Here is a 24,394-nt window from a genome sequence, read left to right as displayed (position 1 = left end):
AAGCAAAATGCTAACAAACTTTGAAAGTAGGAAACTTGGATCTTTCAAAGCTATGCTAGAATACTGTTTTAATAAATTAGTTGGTACAAAACAGTTTTTAACAATCTAGAGTATATTTCTGAGGAAAAAAATTACAAATACAAACAGGTGATATTTTCATGCAAAATAGATTACTTACTTGTGAGAAGATGATAAAATCGTGGTGCTTCATGCATAACCTAGCCGTTCTCATTGGGTAGCTGAAATTGCTTTTTGCTTGCCACTACCAAAAGCAGAAGTCCTGTTTTCCCTGCTGCTTGCCACATGACCCATCCACTCTTTTCTACCAAATGTGGTGTGTGTTGGGCCTTGTCATGAGCAACTGTAATCACCAGAAGAGGATGGATGTGAGTTAATGAGTTAGTGCTCAGGAGTAGGGCACATCTGTTTGACAAGTTCACTTGTCTCGTAAAACCTTGCCGTGTAGGTCTATGGGCACACTAAGGTGGCGTTATGCTCGTGCTGCTGAGATCTTTATGAATCTGCTGTTGTTTGCTGTCACTCCCACAGCTTCTTTATTCAGACACAAGCAGTTGTGTAGCCATGTGATGAGCTAAACTGAAAAATTTGTTGGGGTACAAATTAATCAAGCACTGATTGTTTGGTTTGGGTTTTTTTTCTGGGGGCCACTGTACCAGGATGGTGGTGTTGGTACAACCAAGGTGCAAAGTGAGAGCAGGACCAGCGCTTTGGTAGCCAGACTACAGGTAGTCACAGCATAAGTGTTTGTATGTAAGGAGTTAATTTTTCTAAGGCTATTAAGGACCTAAGTGCATGCTGTGAATGACTAAAAGTGTAATAATTTCTGATAGATTTTCAGCATTTCATCTGTGATCTATGATTTCAGTGTCTCATTAGTTTGATTGTCATAATATTAGCAGTTTCCTAAATGGATACTTCCACAAGCTTATGAATATGCTCATTAACTTATTTTTATATCATAGTTGACTCATTTATGCAGGTCACACTTTCCTTTGAGCAGTATTTTTTTATTTTTGCTGGTGATGATGATACATTCAGAAGTTGCAATTTGGAAGACTTTTTTCATTTCTAACATTAAGTGTGTTTTTGGGAAGCCTTCTAATGATATTTTTATATCTCCTTTTTTTTTTTTTAGACAAAATTTCTTTGATCACTAAAGATGAAGCAGAGGGAAGTTCTGTGACTAGTGAAGAGGCTGAAAAGGTATCATTTTTTTAATGAGTATCTATTTGTTTAGAGCCCGTGCTATGGAACAGGAGATCCTTTCTTATGTGGATAAATCTTTAGGTAAATTAAATAGGATCCGTATGAAGGAAGAAGAGTGTGCTTTTGCCACGCAATTGAAATTGCCTGAATTCAGAGCAAAAAAATTCTGTAGCATGTACTGCAGCATTTTGCTTTAGTTGGTCTTTAGAAAGTAGCGTGTATGGATTTCCTTATTTGAAACCAACTTCTACAAACAATAGCAACTTTAGGAACTCAGTGTAGTAGAACAGAAACAGGCTATTCATATATGCAAGATCACTATTTGAACTTCGTAGAAGGAACTGTGATCACATTGTTAGCACATGAGTTAAAAATATCAGGATACTCTTGTGTTAGTGGCATTGTGAACTCTAGGAAGATAAGGTTATGGCCGGTTTTAACTATGTATGTTATTATATCAGTGTTTTCTACTTTATGCAGCTCTTGTGTATTGATGATAACATAGATGATGCTGATAGTGCTGTTGGTAATTATATAGATCCTTTTTGAAACAAAAGTTTAGGAATATTTGCAAGTGTTCTTTCTACAGAAATATTACATTTCAGTAACTGCAGTGATGAGCGAAGGATGTCACAGTTACAAAGGAATGAATTCTAACAGGCAGAATGGTGCTTTTTGTTTGAAAGAAAGCAGAACTCAAGAGTTGCTGTCAAAAATGTATTTGTGTGGAAAAGGTAGGACAGGCAATTTTGTATCAGGCTGCTGGCCGTGATTTTAAGTAGTTTAGGAGAAAGAAGATCCTTGTATTAGAGACCCTTCAAGGTAAACCTGTGGCTAAAACCACTAAGTACTTTGCAGAGAAGCAGCTTTTCTAAAAGAGGTCACATTGATTTTCACAGCTTCCAGGCCTTACATTAAACATAACCAGAAGGGGGTAGAAGTAGGTTCTCCATGAGTGAATTAATGAGCAGGTTAAAAGTTGTATTTTAGAAACTGCTTTTTTCATCTCTAATAGTTTACCTTAAGGTGAAGAAGGCACAGAAATGTTATGAAAATGAATAGCTAGCAAACTAAGATTCCAGAGAACTAAGCATGTGTGTGGAGTACAAACAACAGAACATGATGCTTTTTCATAGGCATCAGGAAGCTTGTGGCTACTTCTCAACACATGTAATTGTATAAAGCAATTATTTTCCCCAGTATGTTGTGATGGCTTTAAAGAGTATCAGTTTTTTTGCTATATATTCCAAATGCTGTGTATTTACTTGGAAACTTCCTAAGACAATATGTTTCTTGAGAACTTCACTTTCTAGTCTGAAACTACCACTGATGCTTAAAATGTGCTAATGCTGTGTGAAATAGCCACTATCCCTTAAGGAAATCTCTTCTAGCAATGAAGACTTTGCAGTATACTGTTGTCCTAACTGTGGGCTTGTGGTGGCTGAAAAACTGTGTGTCTGCGTAAGCGTGCAGCACAAATGATAGAGTACCAAGGACTAGATTTGCAACTGCCAGGCTAAGCTGGAACAAAGCATTTGTAGACTGACTTAAAAATAACTTTTCTGTTTTAACATCACCCTCTAGTCAGTCAGATGTTGCAATGTAGGAAATTTATTTGTGATTGATTGAAGATTCTACAACAGCCATAACTTTCCTTTTAAAATAGGGTAATAAAAAAGATTGTATGAAATCAGCTCTGCAAGAGTTCTCTAACATGGCAGTTACCTTGACTTTCAGAAAAATGGGTTGCATCTCTTTGCTAACGAGGCAGTTGGAAATCCCAATTATTCACTAGATAACTATCTCCCCACGTGCTTTCGAGATGCAAACCCAGAATCCTGGTTTACCGTTGTCTGACAGGGATTTATATAACTTTTTACTTAAGAAACTGGAAGACGGCATATTCTTGGAATAAGATCTGCAGGGACAGAAAATTTTATATTGAGGTTATGAGTCTGATATAAAATCTAGTCCTCCTTGACAGTTAAACCCTGTCATAGGTTTCCTGTGTTTTACAAAGCCAGCATTTCCCTAGGTGTGTAATACATTGCAAATGTGGCGCAAAAGTCTTTTCTCTTATGTGCAGGTCACTTGCTGATAGCAGTTTCAGGATTGTTTTCGATATAAGGTTTCAGTTTTATAGGGTTGCTGTTTGAGGGAGAAAGGAAGACTTACAAGGCCACTGATTAGAGAGGTCATGTAAAAATTTTCTTTTCGTTTTTGGTTGAGCTAGGTTATCCATGCATATTTTCCTATCACAGAGAAAAGTGGTTTTAGGTAGGGTGGGTTTTCTTTTTCTGTAATAATGGAGATACTGTTTCTAGAGCATGAGGATCATAGGTTAAAAGTTACTGAAATGTCAAGTGCTTTCTCAGGTTGCTTTTGGGAGGATAATGGATTTCACACAACTGTTGTATGTAATTTGCCTTTGTGGAAATGCAAAACAAGTTTTGGAAAAAAACTTTGGACGCACAGCATCTGATGGAAACTTCAAGTTTCAATTTATTGCAGGTTTTCATCATACATTTCTTCAGCTTTTAGCTTTCTTTACTTAATTTAGTGTGGGAAAGCTAATTTTGAAAACATTGAAAAATGTGCTACTTTCAAAAAATACCATTTGACTCCTAATTAACTGTGTAAAATAAAATTTGGCACAAAAAGCTTTTCAGAACTGATGAAATCATTAGCTTTTAGTTTCATAGTATGTGCATTATATTACTACTAGATTGAGAACAGAAAAAAATGATACACAGACATAAGGCATCTTGAAATGCTAATTCCTTCTGGCCTTGTCACTTTCTTATTTTGTTTGCAGCTACAAAATCTATATAATAAGTTGAAGTCAGCATGTTAAAACATGACTGTTTTCTGTGCAGTAAGGTTTCTACGTTTGTCTCGGATGTTGCTGCTTAGGGTGTAGGAAAGGTCTGACCTTTGAGTAGTGAAGCAGCTAGGCAGAGATTGTCTACATCCTCTGTCTTTCATGTTAACCAAAAGCAATGTATTTGCTTCTCATCCTAAGAGATATAATTTCTAGTACTTTCCCACAAATGGGAGGCAGCAGGTAACTTCTCAGTGTATTACCCCTTGTCTAAAGCTGTCACTGTTGCTCTAGACAACTATCAGAATGTTTTATTTACGTAAAATAATATTTGAGCTGTTTACAGTACAAGTATATTGCCTCAGAGATTGGTAGTGCTCCCATGGCCTTTTACACAAGTTCCACGACTGTTAAAGTTGAAGTCCTCAGGTAAACAGTAGCTTGCTTTCCGGAGACAGCTATTTGCACAAAAGAATTACCTAAACTCTAAACAGGTATTTGTAGTGTGCATAATGTGTTTATTTTCTAACTAGCTGTACTCATTCATCATCTAGAGTTAGAGCGAAGTTGTTGAAAGATTAAACAACTGATTCTGAATCGAGGGTGTTGGAACTCAGACTCATGGAATGTTGCTTTTCTTCTTCCCCAGCTGTTGGAGCTCTCTTTAATCTGGGGCAGTGTTGTTCCTGGCTGTGTATACTTGTTCTGGGGCGTATTAATAGGAAAAAGAAAATTCATGGTTTTATAGTAAGGGTATTGGTAAAGAGACAGTAACTAAAACTTGTAGACAACTGGATATTTTTTAAGTAAGAGTCAAGTACTTGCATTTTTTTTCTACCATTCTAGCTACAGTATTATTTTTTTCACTATGTTAGGCTAAGAGATAAACAATTCAGAGGTGGTTGTACTCCAGAGATTTTCTGTATGTTTGGTTTCAGTTGTTATAGTATCTGAGCAATTTACCTTTATCTTCTGTTTATGAATGCCATGCTTTAAGTGAAGGGCATATGGTGAGTTGTATCAGCAGCTATGGCAGTAGAATTCTACATAATGAATTTTCTATTTTTAAATACTGGCATTCTAACCATCTTGCGTATTTGAGTTTGGTTTTTTTTATTAAATTCAAGTCTTTGTTCATTTGTTAAGTGTTAATTGAATTAAATGGGAACCTTCAAAGTTTCATACAGGACTGGAGTGTTGTACTGAAGAACTTTGTTACAAACAAGCCATTGATCAGTTTATGTATGTATTAATATCAATATCAATGGGGAAGCAGTTTGCTGTCCTTAAGTGTTTTTGTAACTACATGCAATATTACTTCTAAAATTTTCTTTTTTTTAAGAGCATGAACATGGCCGTACTGTAATGGTCGGTATTTCCATCTAGCCCAGAATCCCATGTTTGGCAATGGACAATAACAGTTGGGCAGGGAAAAGCATATAGGCCCAGGCTCTGAGTGCTGATGTCTCAAGGTCTTCCTGTGCTTGAGGTTGTTTCTTTGGGCTTAGTAGACTTCAAAGGATTTCTCTTCTATGAACTTTCCCCATCTCCTTGTGAGCGTAGGGAGTAATATTTGCAGCATCCTTATTTCAGAATGTTCTACAACTTAACCATATGTTGTCTGAAGAGCCATATCCTTCTGTCTGTTATTCGAAATGCTTCACCATAAAATCCTTTAAAAGAAAGTCTTCTGAAATTTCCTGTACTTTATGGTGATTTTGGAGTGTAGAAACCAGAGCAAACTTCTTTCATAATTTTTAATTACAGGTGGGTTTGTTTTGCTATACAAAGGAGGCATTCTGTGAAATTGACTTTAAGGGTCTGTATTTTGTTGATGTCATATAAATACATTTGTATTTTCAGTTCTTGGCTCCGAAAGAAGAGAGAAATGAAACTCTGCCTCCTACAGATGAAGGTGGTGATGTTGATGATTTGGTGAGTGCCATAAAGGCATGAGTACAAGGGGTAATGAGTACAAGGGATAGTGCTCTGAGCAATCTGACTAAGTTGAATGTGTCCCTGCTAACTGCAGGGGTGTTGGTCTAAATGACTTTTAAATGTCCCTTCCAACCCAAACTATTCTATAATTCTGTGATGTGGCTTTAGCATTAAACTGTAACTGAAATGTGCAGTGAGAGTGAGCAAATGCTTCTTAAAGCAGTAGATTAGACTGCTTGGGTTAGAAAATGCCTAAGGAATTCAGTTAGAAGAGAGCCACATGAAATTACTTATTTGCTATTATAAAATTTAACCAGGTGTGTAATTTCATGATGGCAAACACACACAGGTGTTTATATAGGTTAAACATGTCCTCTGTATTTCAAAAGGACCGGTGAGGCTGCTCATTTGATAGCCAGTTGTTATAATTTACTATAGTAGTATTTAACAAAGCTTGTAGGTCTACAACAGCTATTTGTGTAGCTTGAAAAATGAAAATGTTTTTTAAAAAAGGTGTTTTAATCTTTTCAATTAACCTTCTCTGTATATGCTTGCTGAAATTCAAGGATTTCAAGGGGTTTTGTAATAAATATTTTAGCTGTGTTTTACAGGCTGAGTCACTACAAATCTGTCTCCAAGTCTGAAGCTGATAGTATAAAGAGTTTTAAAGAAGCTTCAATAGCAGGCAAATCTATACTTTTGGACTGTACTTTTAAAAATCTATAAATTGCACATATGGTTATGTGAAGATGAGATTTTTAGTTTGAGTTTCTTTAATAGCAGCTTAGTATTATGTTCCGCGTAGTCAATTTATGTTACATGGATAAATATTTCCAAATGTGCTTTCTCTTCTAAGTTTTTGAGTTCTTTTCTAAACACCCATAAGAAATAACTTGAATTCAATCCTATTTCTTCCAAATCTGTTTCTTCTGTTTGCAGCTGGACATGATGTGACTTGGTGATATATGGTGACTATACAAGCAAGTTTTTGGAAGAGATTTCGCTGTGAGACAGGGCACAAAACAGGATGCTAATGAGAGGACTGTATATCCATCTTTATTTTTTTGAATGAGAGCAGAAGTCCCAGAGTCGTTTCAGTTGGTATAAATGTCATCTGTCTTTTCAAAACTGGAACAGAAGATTGAAATCTGAAGTATTTTTAAAGTAACGATACCTTTAAGGCATCTCTCCTTTTTTTCTGTAGCACACTGAATCTAGTTTATCCTTGGTATTGCTTTCAGCTAAACACTACTGAATTTAATAAGAATCTGTGCTGGTGCCTGAAATTCTTGTTACATTGCTTGGGAAGGAACATAGAAATGTCACAGTGAGGTTACCAGGTGTTGTTGAATCTTTAGTGGAAGTAACACTATAGCGTTATTGTTACAGAAGGGGAAAAGTCTCTGTTTTCATGCTTTTTTCTTATTAAAAAAAACAGGCTGAAAAAGACCAACCACAAAGGTTTACTGGGAAAAATTCTAGGCCAGGGAATCACAAAGTAGTAGCTTGAAAAACACAACAGAATCAAAAGCACACAGCAAGGCCAGGTGTACCGACTCTGTACCCAAGTCAGTTATTATGGTCATCTCTCTACTACAGATTCTGCATCTTAGCTCAGCAACAGCTCAACAGTCTCTTCTCTTTCTGTTATACATTTTCGTGTTTCATGTGCTGGGATTTCTGACTTTTAGTCTTTTAACTAGAACGGTTACTGTAGATAATCCTGGTACTAAAAGCGTGAAACAAATCTGTTATATCCCCTTCTCAATACACTTCAGATAACTGCTAGCACAGAGCAGCAGAATCCATGAAAGCTGTACACTGAGACCTGTGATATGTAACTGATAATAGTTAACTTTGGTAATCAAAATGCAGTACTGTCTGCACAGAGCAATCCAAGCTCGTCAAATACTGCTTAGAAAGAGATATTCGAATTTGATTACAGATCTGGGTAGACCTTGATGACACCTTCACAGATCCTTGTTTGTTACAACCAGATTCATTTCTTTAAAAGCTGTTCTTTCGTTATTGCAAATGTATAAACCTACTGTTCAAAATGGTATTAAGATCATAAAAAAAGAATAAAATCATGAGTTGTAGTTAAAAATGTTTCAGAATATCTGCACTTTATATCAATCAACAGCTCCTATGTGGGAAACTGCAATTGCTTTTTGTGTCCCTTCATCCCTACAGTTACCTGCTTTTTCCTCTCTTACATACTATCCCAATTGGATTCATGCAGACTTTGAAAGGGTTTCTTAAATGCAGATGACGGGGAGTAAGTTATATTTCCAGACCTGTAGAGCATTTGTGGTACCAGAAGATATTTTTCTGAACTGTAAATAAGAAACATTTGGTCAGTCCATTGTTTGGAATGTCTTTTTATGTCAATTTGTAGAGTATAATGCTGGTTGGGATTTTTTTACATTTTATTGATTTTTTTTTTTAAATTAATAAAATATTTAAAAGTTTGGATTTGTCTTCCTTAGAACCGTATTTGAAAATAATAAGATGATTAACTATCTATGTGGTATCTTAGACAGACTATCAAAACCCCCCTTTTCTGAGCATACAATGCAAACACTGAATATCAGAAGCCCTCTGCAGAAGCTGAGTGTAATTATTTGTACTTAGAACCACAACACCCCAATAAAATAATCTTTATCATTTTGCAGAGATGATAAGTCTTCATTAAGGCCAAACAGGGTTGAGAATTACTTTGCAAATCAAAATAATGATTAAGGCTTTCTATTTCTTTTCGAGTACTTGTCCACATTTTTAGAGACTATTCCTTCTGTAAGCAGTAAATATTAAGCTCATGGAGTATTATTTCATAGATCTTGTTACCTGTACAGCACATTTAGGCTCCATAGGATCACTGAGTTGCTAGTACTGAAGAGGAGTAGGAATTTATGCCTCAGTTAAAATAAGTGAAAGCAGATTCTTAGAAGGCAAGAAAAGTGTCTTTTATTCTGCCCAGCCTTCTGGGTATCAGTCATCAGAAACTTGTGATATGTCTTGCTGAGAGTCTTATCAGATAGCAACTTGATTTCACACTTGTTCTTTGGCAAAGGGCCAGCTTTCCAGTTCTTATTAAATGACTGGAAAAGATCTTTCACTTGGTCTAAGCTCACATTTTCAGTTATAAAGTCTGCCCTATTTACTAATTGCATTGAGTATACTAGTTTCTGGACAGTGTTCAAAAGCAGTAGAGTAGTTAGTCATCTGCTTCAAAAGCAGACATGCAGTAAATGCCATGCAAATATATTTTCTTGCAAGCAGCAGAACATGCCACGGTAGATTTTCTTCTTGCTAACTTTCCCGATATTTTGGTTTTGGCAGAATTGTCTGTTTGGTGTTTGGGCAGGGTCTTTGGAGGTAGAAGATGAGGAATGAAATTCACAGTCATCTGTGGAGGACTACTGAAGTTTAGGTTGCAAATTCTGAAGATAGGACCCATCTTTATATTCTGCATTTGCACATTGCTAAGCATAGAAGATCCTCTTAGGATGAGGTTGCTGGCCACTACCGCAAGTCAGATAATATAAGGTAAGAGAGGAGTTCCCTCATGATCTCAGTTGGGTTTAGGATAATCTGGAAAGAGAAAGAGATTTGGCTTGTATTTTGCTAAGCTGGTGGATGTTCCTGTTTATAAGCAGTTGGAGGGGGGGGTGTAATTTTTAACTTTCTTTTTTTTTTTTATTTTTCCTTCCTCAAGTGAAGTAACCAGTTAACATTTGCTCTTGGTTTGACAGAAGAAAGCTCATTACCACCAAACTTTGAGCTTTGCTTCATTTCATTTCCCCTTCTATCTTCATTCTTGTCTTGGTACTAGTACAGCATTACTTACATAATGGAGCACAGTGTGTGGCAGTATTAACAAGAGTAAGTATCAGCTGTAACAAACCTCTAAGTTCATCCCTTGTTTTAGAGGCAGGTTGGAAAGATGATTTTTTTTTAAAAAATACCCCACTAGAGGCCCACTCAGTCCCGTGTTTCTGAATTCCTCGAAGAACTACCGCTTGGAAAAGAACAGCTTTCTTTGTAAGCCTCACCACTGGCAAGGTGCTGTTAGGTGAAGGCAACATTGGCTTCTGCAAGAGGCTACTTGTCTTTTTAGCTGGTGAAGTTTATGTACGTAGGACTCCTGTGCACAATTGTGAAGATCTCTCTGTGAGCTACATTAAACATCCTGCCAAGCAGTCTGGTAGAAGCTCTGCACCAGTTTAGTCTCTCCTTTTTTTCTAATTATTGAACCTGAAAATTTTAGAGGAACAGACTCTCATACTAAGGAAGATAAAGGAAACCAGAATAGGTTAAGTTTTCTTTTGTAATACTGTTATAATCTAATAAAAAGAACTAAAATATCTATATTTAAAACAGCCAAGGCTGTGATTTTTAACTTCTCTTACCTTTTCAAAGAATTAAAAAAAACACTCTGAAGTTTACAGAAAAATTTGGCATAGAGGCAGCGATACTTTTTGCAGTCCAAGAAAATTACTTAGAAAACATTTTAACGCATATTAGCCTAAAGTTTGACCATGTTTTTCTATACAAGTTTTGATAAGGTAAGACTAGTTTCCTCCTCTCCCTCCAACTGTCTAGAATAGGTCTTTCATTTATGATGATAAAAGAATTAAAGAACTGGAAAACCTGTCCCTTCCTCTAGTTTTTACAGACCAAAGCTAATTTTAGGCATCTGAGAGGTAAGAGTGCCTCAAAATAGGCCCTTCACTCATCTGACTTTCAGCACATACTTACTGTGCTTCAGTGATTTAAGTTGGGCAGAAATTAATCTGCTGCCTCTTCCCAATAACTTTACCAGCAGCCTAAAGTACTCGCAGTACTTTTTGCTGTTACTTAGCCAGGAATTAATTCAGAGAACTAAAAAAATACTTAAATTTGGCCATACATGTATTTAGTGGTGTACTAATCCTTAGGACCCCTCTGTATGCACCAAGGCAGCTGTATGGACTCTAATGACAGTTTTACAAGTCTGTGATGGAATTGGTAGGTTGACCATAGAAATATATTTGATGTTGCTTTCAATATGTCCAACCAAAAGGATTTTTTTTCTTCCATAGTTTTGCTCAGTTCCAACCCTGTCTCATCCTTTCTTCCTATTTTGATGCACAATAATAGGCAGTAATAACTGTCATTTCCTTTTCCTCCAGACGGGAGTGATTGTTGCAGCTTTCAAGATATTAACAGAAAACAGAAATACCTCCAGTGCTGGAGTGTAGCTAGAAACATTTTCTATCTGCTGTCTGAGACAATACATAAAGGGAGCACAAGCCCCTGAGGAGACCAACTGTGGTGCAGTTTTTTTTGCCTGAAGCATGTGGATCAGACATAATGGTGGGTAAAGTAAGGTAAAATAGCTGTAGTACCTGATTGTTGGACTTTTATACAGTTTGGATGTATGAGAATTCTTCTCCAGCCTGATAATGTGAGTAGTCAAAATGATAAATTTTTTCTCCCCATGGAGTGAGGTATATCCACAATCTGAAGGAATAGCTTACAGTCCCCTGCACCATGGTGGCTTTTCACCAGACTTATAGCAGCTGTATCAGAATGCTTAGGGACGCTTTACTTACTAAAAAGGAGGGGGAGAAAAGAGGTTTTTTACTTTGATCCCAAGCTGGCCAGCATGGAAAGCCCTGATCTGAATGGGTAAGAGGGTTGTCCAACAGCTTTTCCCTGTGGTTCCTTAACACTGTGCACGAATCCTATGTGACTTTCATCTTCTAGCTCACAGCCTTCCTGAATATTCAGGGTGTGTCACTTGTCTATCTACAAAGGATAAAAATGGCTCAGCAAGGGTGAGATGAGAAACAACATGACCTTCTTTGTTTAGTAACTTAGGATGTTGGGTTCGCACCCTAGAGTCTTCTAGTACTCCTTGTGAAATTTCAGTGTCACCAGCCATAGTATCTTCATGTTTTAGTTAGGTCTATGGTGTCTCTCTCTGTTGATAACCCTCAGCCTAATGGCTCCCTGTGGAAAGTTGTCCCTTCCTGTTTCAGTTTCACCCCAAGGTTTGAAAGGCTGTATGCTCTCCACAAAGAACACAGCATAAGCAAAATTGATCCACCTTTCATAAAACTTCACTGGGTACTGTACAAATTTGTGTATTATCTGAATTCCACCTTCAACTAGCGTTCTGATCATCTTATAGAAACAGAATTAGATGATTCACTTCATTTTCTTGTGGGGGCATTTATCAAAGGTAACATCAGTCAGCTGGTATATTCTCCCTGAGCAAAAAGAGTACGGGAGACAAAGGGGTTTGGGATGGAGAGCATCTTTGGTGATGCGGAAATGGTGTATGTGTAATGAACTTGCTTCTATCTTACATTCTACCACTTGGAATACAATTTATTAAGCCTTTTTTTCTCTGGTATGGGTTGTGCTTTGCAGACAGTAACGTTGCATTTGGAGACGTGAACTTACTGCACAAAAGTCTTGAAAGGGCAGAGTTTCTGTCTAGTATTTGCTAGCAAGCAAGGAAAACTTGAGGACACTGGTACTTAGAAGGATCATGTGCACCACTGAACTGGTTGGGTTTGTTGCATGCTTTTTCTGAGGGGTCTGTGGCTCTATGCAAAACTTTGTGAGATTCTTAGGAGATAAAGAAGGTATTCTTGACGAGGTATGTTCTATAACAGGTGAATATCTCAGTGATGTACTAATACTAAATCAACCTGTAAGTTAAAGATTCAGAGAAGCAGGCTATGTCCCCTGTAGCTTCCTTAAAAATGTTTCATTGTCTTATTACATAAAAAATGTAGCAGAACTAATCTGGTTCTCTAGTGGAGGACAACAACAGCAGGGTTTTATTCCTAGCTCTACTAAAGACTCATTTGGGGCCACTTATTCAATCTCTCTGCCTCTTGATGATCCTTCCTTTGCAACTGGGGAAAGATGTTTACTCATGGTGTCTAACATAGAAGGCAATTGAAGGACTTTTGAGGTAGTTTGGTTGGATGAGACTTTATATAGAGAGGGTATGTAGTGCAAAAATTTAATGGCAAAAGATTTGGGGGGTGGAAGTAAATGAAGACAAAAACCAAGTTATTGTGATGCTCCCTGGGACATGAGTAGAACATGTTCATTAGTCTCCAGGAGAAGTGGAGCAGTGGGAATTCCATTAAGTGTCATGCAGGCAGCAGGAATATGTGAGAGGCTGACATTAAACAGACAAAGACCGAGGTATTCTGGAGAAATGGACTATCAGTTATTCCTCTTAATGACTTTGAAAAGCAAGGAGAAGAAACAGATGAGATTTCAAAGCTTATTATTGGAAAGAACAGCCTTTCTATATTTTGTTCACAATCCAGAAAGAATGACCTGTTTTACATAATGAACATTTACTTACTGTTCCTCCAGACACACGCACACTGACCTATTTAAAAATGCAAATGGTCACAAAGTTCCCTTCAGGCAGCAGTGACAGAATCTATGTAGAAGGAATAGGGTTAGTCCAGCGAGACAATATGTAATTGGGTTGTAGCTTGTCCGGGAGAGATTTCTGTGCAGTCTTGAGGAGATGGAAGCAATAGAGGCTGTAGCATTTGAATGACTCACAGCTCAAGCTTTACACATGAGATTGTGTATAATCCCCATTAACCCAAAGCTGCTGATGAGTCAGATATAAGAACTGCGGTGAGACAGAGGACGTGAAAAAGAACAAACACGGAGAAAGGAAAACATGCAGGAATGACCTTTACTACCTACTTGAAACACAACAAGGGTGAAACATACCCAAGGGTACAACTGGAAATTAAGGGAACGAAATTGTTGGATATATGTTACAGAGTCAGTGTGTGCTGGAAGGCAGGACCAGCTTCACCTTCTGGTGTATATTCTTTAAGGGAAGATTACTCTGCAGAATCTAGTTCTTCATGGAAGAGCTGAGGGCAGTTTCAGAGATTTACTGTGGGGTAAAGAGGCAAATCACAACTATATGAAGCAACACGTGTTAGGTACTCAAAGCAAATTGTTTGCTCCTCTTAAGTTTAACTGCGGAAGTTTTTGTGCAGTAATTTCCATTTGATGAGATCTGACCTTTAGGTTCCCAGTATCTGTTCTTGAAGATTACTCTAGACTGTAAATGTTTTGAGACTGGTACAAAAAAAGAAAGAAAAGGATGAGTGAAAATGAAGAAAATAAACTATGATTCTCTTGGTAGCTGCAGAATGACTGGAATTGTTTGGGTTCATTGTATAAAGATTTCCTCAAGTCTCTGAAGATTTCCTCTGTGTTCTTACAGATGGCTTGAAACCAGCCGATGGGGCAGAAGTTGATGTCTTCATTGCATCACAGTTATCTTGGGCAGCATTAGTTTTCCTTCAGCTAGCAATGATGGCACAGGGGTACTAAGCCAAAATCACCAGTTATGCCTAGAAGTAGCAGCCCAGCTGCTCAGGTTCAAAAAACTGATGGCAGCGTGCAGGGAAGCTCTCATGACTGTTGTGGATGCCTCTCCACTTATCTGGGGATTTGTTGGGTACCCAACAAGTCAGCCATGCCTGTGGAGCACAAATTGTTCCCTGCATGAATTAGAGGCATCAAGGGAACTGAGAGAGGAGAAGGGAAAAGTAACTCAAAACATGTATACACAGTTTGGGATTAGAGATTAGCTGAAAACATAGTGCTCCATAGCAGTGCAGAACTGAAACAAATGTCCTTAAAATCAGTTTTGATATACCCTTTTCCCTTTCTTTGTATGCTGTTGTAATGCAGTGTAAGAAGCAATGAGTGCTTTATGAGGTGCCATAGGATGAGTATATGATTTTTATGTTTTTATTGGTGCCCTGAGATCATTAACAGGCTTGTTTGCTGACCACATGACTGTTAACAGCCTGAGAGGAAGTGTAGGTTTTATATTTACTAACAGAACTCAGAGATATAGTCTCACTTGTCTCAAGCTCAGCAGGCCTTTGAGCAATATGCTTATGTGCTTTGCCTCTTGTACAGGGAACAGACAACAAAGCAGCTCCTTCAACTGGGTGATGCTTCTCTGTGAGATTTTATAGGAGAGGCAGCGTGTTGAGTGACAGTGAGTTTGCTAGTTGGTGTTTTACTAGCTCCAGACTTTAATGCTTTAATGTGAAGAGACAGGGAAATGCCATCACTCCAGACTAGCAGAAGTGGGTTGGGAGTGAGCTGCTCTGGCTCTGTGTGCTGAGTCCCTAATGTCTTCTCTTTCCTCCCGTGCTGTCGCCCTGGGTCTGCCATATATCTGTTACAGTCAGCACAATGGGTGCTTTGTACAGCTGCTGTCGTGCTGCTTTTGCATATATATTTGAGAATGCAGAGATCTGGTGACTGTAATTTGGGATAAGAAGCAATGTGTTGTTTGCAGACTGCTATAGGCTGAGTGTATGGAGGTTCACACTGTAACCATCACCGCCTTGCTGGTCATCAGGAAGCAGAGACACAGTGGTTTCTGGGGAGGTGACCTCACATGAAAGTACTGTAACTCTTCTTTTTCTGTCTCTTTCCATGCACTGCATCTTCTCAGTGTTTTCCTTGCCTCCTCCATGTACCATGTGCACTGCATACAAAGCACCTCTCCAACTGGCTGCAGGCTTTTGGATCTCCACCCAGCTTTGCTCACTTACTCTTACTTTTGCCTTTTTGGCATTTTCCAGCTCCAGCCATAGGTTTTGCTGCTATGCTTCATTCTCAGCTCTTGCCTTCACCTCTGTCTGCTACCCTTCCAGCTCTGGGAGGCAAACCCACTGGCTGCAGGAAATTGCCATCTGATTCTGACTCCTGAGTGCAGGAATGAGGCCCCTTCAACCCTTGTAACTTAAGGGCTTTTCGAAATTGACTTCTCCAGGAGGGTATCTAAAAGGCTTCAAACAACTATTCTTTATGGAGTTATCTATATTCCCAGTGCTGTGTGGTGGACCTCTTGCCAATTTGTCTTCTTAAGTGCTAGGATGCTCCATAACAGTTTTTCATCTTGTTCCTGCTGTACAGCTAATCTCTGCTTTCTGGGACCAGTGTGAGACTGGTGATCTAGTATTATCTCTCTCTGAATTTTCTTGAGATCACCAGTTACTGAAAATCATTCTGACTGATAAGGTGAGAAGAACTTGCATTATGGTGCTCCTGTATGAGCACTTCTAGCATTAAGCATATGTATTTATTTCATGTCCAGAAATTTCTGTGAATCATGAAACAAGGATTCAGGTTTTTCTATGCTGCAGAATTTCTAGCCTGTACAGGTGGTTGGTTTTTCATTGAGAATCTGATAAAAAGATTTCAGAACTTTATGTATTTATTAGTAAAATTTATTAATGGCCCAGAGAGTGCTGTAATAGCTTACTTTCAACCCAAGGTTTTCAGAAGAACGTTGAGTGTTGCTCCTATTTTTCAGCTGAGTGAATTATAATGTAGAGAGGCAACATCCACACAGATGGGTCAATATTGATAGAAACAGAGAAGTCAGCAGGGCAGAAACATTTCTGTGGAGCATTTTGAAGGTGTCCATTTTGGACTGGGACACAGCAGCAAAAACTGTGCTCTGCAATCATATGCTGTGTACGCTCTCCAGTGTCCCAGGGCTGCATTGCTTTTCTTGTAGATTTAGCAAAGAGAGTGTTCTTCACCCAGAGGCCTGAAGGTAGGTGTCCTCAAATGATGTCTGTGAAAATCGCTTAGATCTGAAAAACATTTAGTGGAGACAGGCTGGCTGTGCTGTTCTCTTACCCCCTTATTGTCAGTCCTAGTCAAGGGTTAAAGCATTTTATAGCCGTATTAGAGCCTCAAATTCAAATCCTTGCTCTACCTGATTCCTTTTGGCTGTTAATCTCGAATCCTAGTCTTCACTGCTGAAAATGTGCTTTTTGTATAAGTGTAATATCCGCTGGGTGACCAGCTGGAAGCTACATCTGTCAGGCAACTACTAACTACCAAGCTAGAGCTGCATTTGCTGGGACATTCTCAGCCTCCTTGGAGACATCATCCCCTCTAGGCCTCTAGCTACTTAGAAAAGAGCCACTTTGCTCTGAGGACAGTGTCTGTCTGACTGCACTATAAATAAACAAACCCTGCATTTTGCTTTTCAGGAGAGATATGGGGAAGGAAGGTGAAGGGGGTGGACTGGAAAAAAACCCCAAAAACGTAATTTTACAGTATGGAAAAGCTGGACTCTGTTCTGGATTCTGGCACAGATACTCTGCACCTTACATTCAATGGGATCCTCATTTCCCCCCCCCATACCTGATTTCAGAGTGCCCATTTATCTATGCAGTGGATGAGTCCTTTTGGGCAGAGGTGCGTGCCTTTCCTGGAGTCAGCTGAGGTGACTGAAAACTGCTGCTGCTGCTTTGCTGTGGGACCGTTGCTTTGCTGGAGGCTTGTTCTTCCCACGAACAGCTCTGTGGTGGAAAGGATGCAGGAGGTGCAACCTAGCTCATTGCTTTGCTAAGCCAGCTAGTCTGGCTTAGTCACCTCTGCCGGAGACTTGAAACAAGCTTGTTGGCTTTAAGAGGTGCTTACATTCCTGTCCCAGCAACTCAAGCGTAAGGCAGGCAGCAGTGTCTTAAACAAGTGCTTAAATAGTGCCAATACACTGGCTGAGCTGAAGCCTTCAGCAGAAAACTAACTGGGGCTCGGAACGTGGTGCCTGTAGCTCCATCTGAATGACAGTGGAAGTGCTGTGTGTGCTTGGTGACAGTTCCTCTTCCAGCTGCTCTTTGGAGTTGAACTCTGCTCCCTGGGCTAAAGCGAGTCATCCAGCTTTGTACTCTTCACCATATGGTTTGTATGACAAAGGAGTGATTTTTATAGCTCAAATAAGATCAAGCATAGATGATCTTTTAATGAAGTGATCTTTGTGCCTGATTGTATTAACATCACAGGAATACAAAAGCACTTGAGCTGCGAAGAGCCCCCTGCAGCTATAATTAGATGAATAAAGAGGTTCATATTGATCTGTAGATCAGCAGGAGGAAAGAAAGAGCATCACCCATGTAAGCTTTCAAGACTGAAAGCTAGTGCAGGCTGCAGAGAAAACAACTCGGGATCTTGAACCTAAAGCAAAACCTCCAGCGAGAATATCTGATGCTGCCCCCACCTACTCTGCAAAAGAGATGGCATTGAGTTGAACCGGTTGCCTGGAAGGAGCTGTGTTTGGATTTGTGTGGTGCAGCTAGGAGAGAACCTGCACTTGACCGATCAAGCAGTGAGAAAGGTGGTCTGGTATGCTAAGAAAGCTTCATGTGGGACTTCCCTTATTTGTTGGCACCAGGTCAGCTTGTGCTCAACTCAGCGGTACAAGAAACAACTGGATATGTGTAAAACCCAGGTCTAGACACTACTTCATGATTATCATCCTGTGTAACCCTTACTCCAGCTGTGCCGGTTAGAAGAAGCAAGGTGCAGCCTTCAGGTAGGGCTCTGCTCTGGCAAACAGAAGTCGTTTCCCTGCCACAGATCATTGCGAACTGGCTCTGCACACTTGAGCTGAGCCAGTCAAAGGTGATAGGGAAGTGGTGTTGGTTACGTGTCTTCCTGTGTGCCACTGGTGCAGAGTCATACCTGGGCCAACATCAAGTATGGCAACAAAAGCCCTAAGGGGCTTTTTAAGGTCTGTTTGGACTGTAAAAGACAAGCAACTGGCCTATCTTTGGGGTAATGGTATTTAACAGTGGGCTTTGCTCTAGCAGCAAAAATTTGGTTTCAGTGTGGGCTTCTCAATGGAAAGCTGCAGAAATGACAACTGGAAAACATTGTACCCTCAAGGGTGCAAATAATGCAAAAATCCATACTTTCCCTGCACTGCAGGGCTGGAGAAGAGGTAGAGAAAGTGTGGGAGGCTGAAGAGGATTGTGACAAGGCATACTACCAGGCAGATTCTGAATGACTCCAAAAATACCCTTGCTGTTCCTGGTAGCAGAATGTGTCTCTGTGGGTTCGAAATGTGCCTGTGTTGAGACTAGCATTGTCCTGTTGTCTCCTGTCAAAATCCTTTGATAACTCTCCCATATAATCTTACTGAGCCCAATTTAAGCCAAACTTCTACCAACTGATCATGTTGGTGTTATCTAAGTACCTATACTGAGCATGGCATAGCAAATTCTCATGAAATGCACTTTGAAAGCAAGCATGGCTTGCTGCTTCCCTTGTTAAATATAAGCAGCAACTGTGAGAAACAGCTCACAAATCCAGAGAAATTTTGATTTAAGCACATGCATTTGTCTGTAGTAACACCTTTAAGTTTTGATTCAGTTCACAGACGGTACTTGAATTCTAGACAATCTGCTTTTAATTAGCACCGTGTTTCTCCTTATGATCTTGCTGCACTTTGTTGGACTGGTAGTAAACTTTTTGCCATGATTTTGAGGTTTGCAATGTGTAGTTAAATGATTTGCTCCAGGATGCATTATTAAAAACAGCAATGGCAGCAGACCTGGAGAGCCGATTCCCTGCTCTGACAGTTTGGACCAAAACACTGAGGAAACAGAAGGATTTTCCCATGTCCTGAAGGCAGGAAGATATTAAAAGATATATCACGTACATAGGGAAGGGGAGAATAGTTCAAGTCTGACTTGAGCCTGGATCAAAAATACTTGCTCTAATTCTCTCAAATCTAGATGGTGTTTTTGTCTCTTGAACTAAGTTCTTATCAGCTGAACTGGACCAAACCAAATGCTCAATTCCAGACATGTATGAATACTTTGAAATATCATCTGTGAACACAGACATCAGGCCAAGATCATAATGCTAGGGGTGATGTGTTGCATCCTGATTTTATTTTTGCTGGTTTACATACCTATACAGTTTCATTGACTTCAGCAGAGGGATGCTTATTTTGCATATTTTTGTGGATAATGTCAGTCCATCTGCATATCCAGATGCATTCATTGGTCTGTGACAGAAACATGGCAGCTACACTGCAGCAGATAGTTCACCAACTCAAGAGCTAATTGATATCAGAGAAGAGTTGGTTTTGCTTTCCTCTCTTCCTCCTCTCACGCCTTCTAAAGATACAAACAAGATACTACCCTGATATTGAGAACTGAGAATGTAATTAGCAAGGGCCTAATGTGCCACTCTAACTACTGCATCTCTTGAATATCTATGACAATAGTGCTGTGTAAGTGGAGGGATTAGTTGACTTATAAAATATGTGCGAGAAAATGATACATTTTTTCAGATTACAATTCTGCTACATGCCTGTTTGTGGAGGAGCAAGACAGTAATAAAGAATTGCTAATTCAGTATGACAATTGTTTTGCAGTGCAGCAAGTTACACCAAGTATTTCTGTAGTACCTGGTCTATACAGTGGATAAAAATAACATTAGAGCTTACTTTAAACTTATAGTGGTAAGAAAGAAATTCAAACCCAAAGTAATGCCCATATCCCCATCTTACCTGGCAGTGGCCAAATGCTGCAGAGAATTTGGAATGAAGATTCTTGCAGCATGCTGTAAGGTTTTTATATTGTTAAAAAAATTTTTCTTTTACCTGGATTCTTTTTGGAGGGAGCTATGGCTTTAACATTAATATGGACTTAAGCCTGAAACTGGGACAAAAAATGTCTGCATTTGGAGAGTATTTTCTCAGTTCCTTCCCTGAATATGCAATCTTTTTTGGGGTTGGGCAACAGAAAGAGAACTTTTTGAGAGTAACATGAGTTGTGTCTATGATATTTTAATATTTTAATTGATGATATAGACAGTGAGATTGAGTGCACCCTCAGCAAGTGTGCTGATGACACCAAGCTGAGTGGTGCAGTTGTCACACCAGAAGGATGGGATGTCATCCAGAGGGATCTAGACAGGCTGGAGAAGTGAGCCTGTGAGAACCTCATGAGGTTCAACAAGGCCAAGTGCAAGGTCCTACACCTGGGTTTGGGCAATCCCTGATTTCAATACAGGATGGGGGATGATGTGATTGAGAACAGCCCTGCAGAGAAGGACTCAGGGGTGCTGATTGATGAGAAGCTGGACATGAGCTGGCAGTGTGTGCTCAGCCCAGAAGGCCAACCGTGTCCTGGGCTGCATCAAAAGAAGCGCGGCCAGCAGGTCGAGGGTGGTGATTCTGCCTCTCTATTCCTCTCTTGTGAGACCCCACCTGGAGTATTGTGTCTAGTTTTGGAATTCTCAACATAAGAAGGCCATGAAACTGTTGAAATGCATCCAGAGGAGGGCTACAAAGGTGATCAGAGGGCTGGAGCACCTCTCCTACTAGGACAGGCTGAGAGAGTTGGGGTTGTTCAGCCTGGAGAAGAGAAGTCTCTGAGGAGACCTTATAGTGACATTCCAGTACCTGAAGGGGGTGTACAAGAAAGCTGGGGAGGGACTTTTACAAGGACATGGAGTGATAGGATGAGGGGGAATGACTTTAAATTGTAGGGGGGATGATTTAGATTAGATGTTAGGAAGAAATTCTTCACAATGTGAGGCACTGGCACAGGTTGTCCAGGGAAGCTGTGAATGTCCCCCACCTGGAGGTGTTCAAGGCCAGGTTGGATGGGGCCTTGCGTGGCCCTACCTAGTGGGACATGTCCCTGCCCATGGCAGGGGGATTGGTACTGGATGATCTTTAAGGTCCCTTCCAGCTCGAACCATTGTATGATTGAAAGGATAGAAAGCAAAACCCTGAATATAGTCACCCATCATGCCCTGTCCTCATGCCTCTGTGTTTTCAAGTGGTCTTTAGTTGAGTTGCAAAAGGAGTCAGAAAATCTGACCCAAATCTTAGGCTGAATGATGGATTCACTCCACAGTGGATGCACTTGTCTGTATGTATTTGTCACATCAACTGATCTGCAGAGACATACTTGCTTATCTGCTTCCTGAAGATGGCTTAAAATGCACTGGCAGAACATTAGCTTACTCTCACCCTTTTGGCTCAGTGGAGTGCAGTGCTCTGAAGAGATACTTACATGACTCTGACCTAGCTGGCTTTTTCTGAGATGCCTAGGGCGCATCTGTATGCTTCTGTACTGCGTGATATAGACATACCTTAAGACAGCTGGAGCTCACCTGAACAATAACAGTGCCTTGTGCGGTTTGGTTACTCTTCAAAAATTTTAATTCTTGAACATCTGGTCTGTCCTAATTTCTCTTCCATTCTTCTCCTGGGAAATCTAGGTATGTATGTGGCCTCTGTCTCTCACCCTCCTTTGTTTAGATAAAGACAAAGAGTTATTAGTATCTGCACATGGCCACTTTATCTGTTGGAAAGCGTCTTCGTACAACCCTCCCTTTAAGGTCCCTTTCTTCCCTTGACTAGTTTCCTCTTCTTTAACTGGAAAAGGAGTCTGGTGTTTGTTATACTTGCATACTTCCTTTCCATAGTGAAACCTTTTAGAATCATAGAACCATCAGGTTGAAAAAGACCCACTGGATCATCGAGTCCAACCTATTCCTATCAATCACTAAACCACGTCCCTCAGCCCCTCGTCCACCCGCCCTTTAAACACCTCCAGGGAAGGTGACTCAACCACCTCCCTGGGCAGCCTCTGCCAGTGCCCTTTCCGTGAAAAATTTTTTCCTGATGTCACGCCTGAACCTCCCCTGGTGGAGCTTGAGGCCATTCCCTTTTGTCCTGTCCCCTGTCACTTGGGAGAAGAGGCCAGCACCCTCCTCTCCACAACCTCCTTCTTTTGCAACACTTTGGAGAACCAGCTTCTGTAACTTGAAACAAGAGCACTTTAAATAAACCCTTTTGTTGCCTTCTGCTTAGTTACCCCTGATTTATCCTTTTATTCATGGTTCCTTTTCAATTACTGAGCCGAAGACCCAGCAATAAGGAAGAGTCATCCACCCAGGACATAATTACTCTCTCTGTGTGATTCCAGGGCAGTGATCTCTATTGACTTTAACATGTCTAAACTCACTGTTTTCTGCCCCATTCCAGCGTGGGAAGTTACAGCCTGCATCACACTCAGCTGAGGCTGGTGCTGTTGCAGAGAGGATTCTCCTCATGTCCTCAGGAGCAAGCAGTGTTTAATGAGAACAGCTGTCATGCTTCAATGCGCTCATGCCTGCAATTGACTGGCAGGCAGTGGGATTGTTGTATTGTGATCGTATTAGCTAATCACTGCTGATTGTTACTAATCATTGTCTTGGATCTGTGGTATGAAAAAGCTTTAGTTCCTCAATTGTAGCTGTATGAGGTGAAATGCAAGAGCTGCTTAACAATGCATAAGTAGGATAAAAATGGAAGAAAAGCTTCCCCTCCTCCTCCCCATATCTCAGAAAAAACAGCACCTTGTAGTGCAGGGTCTCCAAACTACATATTTGAGCTGCACTGGCTCTAAGGGTGGTCTAGGGTCCTCTAGCCCTGTTTGCTGCTAAAGGGAATGGTCTTTCATGGTATTCTCTCAAAATACTGTTGTGTCCCAGCTGGGCTTAGTTTGCAAGACTGATGTGTGGTGTAGACAGAGGGTGGAAAGTAAAGAGCAGCAATACTCTTTGCTGGCTGAGGCCAGTTTTCTCTGCAGCAGATTGGCAACGTTTTTTCTCTAAATGGTTGTGTGATTGGGACTTTCCCCTTCTGCATCCTTTGAAAAATGGCTCTGGAGTTTAGGATTTTCTCACAAGAGAAAGTCCTTTGGTTGTCCTTTTCTTCTCCTACCCATGCCTTTGCTCCTGACCCCCACAGTCTGCATCTGGAGCTCAGAACTAAGTATTTGCTTGACCTACCAATAGGGGCACTGATTTGCCACCAGTTTTAGGGCAAATGCTGTTGCTTTTTGTCATTCTTTTAATGAGGAATGGGGAAAGCACTGGAAGAGTTCAGCTGGCCACGAATTTCCAAAATCCTCTTTGTCAGGACTGGTCAGCAAAAGTTTAACGTATTCATTGCAACTTGGGAAGTCTGGACAAAGGATAAAAAGTCCAGCATCTTCTTAACATTACCCTCAGCAGTTCATGTCCTTTTCTAAGACTTTCCCTTCCTCTGATCTTGAGAAGAAAATAAGAAATCGGAGCGAGAAGAAGACTAAGCAAGAAGTTAAAATTGCTCAGCTCCCAGTGTTACATCAAAAAATTAATGCATCATGTTGGGGATGCTTTATAGTCCATAAACTGCTTCACTGCCTCTGTTCTGAGGCTGTTCAAAGTGGTCTTTTCTGCCAGTTCAGTCAGCAATGCTGTTAGATTTATTGAGGACTTTGGCAATTAATTGCTTTCAGACCCAAGAAGGGCCTCATTGTCGTCCATCAGATTTTTAATTAATCAAAGCGGCAGATGGGTAGTATAAGCCTCAAATGTTGATGTAATTAACTCATTCATTATCATGTTCTCTTGCTATGTGATGGTTTATAAAGGACATCTTTAATCTGGCTGCTATCATGTTGTCCCCATGGCAGACGTTAAATTATTTTCATCAGTCTTTACCATAATTATGTTGTATCCAGGATACCATTAGGGAAAATG

At 40.0% G+C, this 24,394-nt stretch overlaps 2 protein-coding genes across 2 annotated transcripts in view; both read left to right on the top strand.

Annotated features, from left to right (window-relative positions):
* XRCC5 (X-ray repair cross complementing 5) overlaps positions 1-8,457 on the top strand; it is a 53,969-nt gene extending 45,512 nt beyond the window's left edge. Inside the window, exons 19-21 of the mRNA XM_069861377.1 lie at positions 1,157-1,224; positions 5,912-5,983; positions 6,926-8,457. Of these exons, the coding sequence (XP_069717478.1) occupies positions 1,157-1,224; positions 5,912-5,983; positions 6,926-6,940 (155 nt within the window). The 3' untranslated portion in view covers positions 6,941-8,457. The remainder of the gene's footprint in view (positions 1-1,156; positions 1,225-5,911; positions 5,984-6,925) is intronic.
* Positions 1-24,394, top strand: part of RPL37A (ribosomal protein L37a) — a 239,101-nt gene that overhangs the window by 30,651 nt on the left and 184,056 nt on the right. The window lies entirely within an intron of this gene.

This window comes from Phaenicophaeus curvirostris, chromosome 7, assembly GCF_032191515.1.
Source record: "Phaenicophaeus curvirostris isolate KB17595 chromosome 7, BPBGC_Pcur_1.0, whole genome shotgun sequence".
NCBI lineage: Eukaryota > Metazoa > Chordata > Aves > Cuculiformes > Cuculidae > Phaenicophaeus > Phaenicophaeus curvirostris.
Note: the sequence above shows the minus strand (reverse complement) of the source record. Positions and strands in the feature narration are given on the sequence as shown.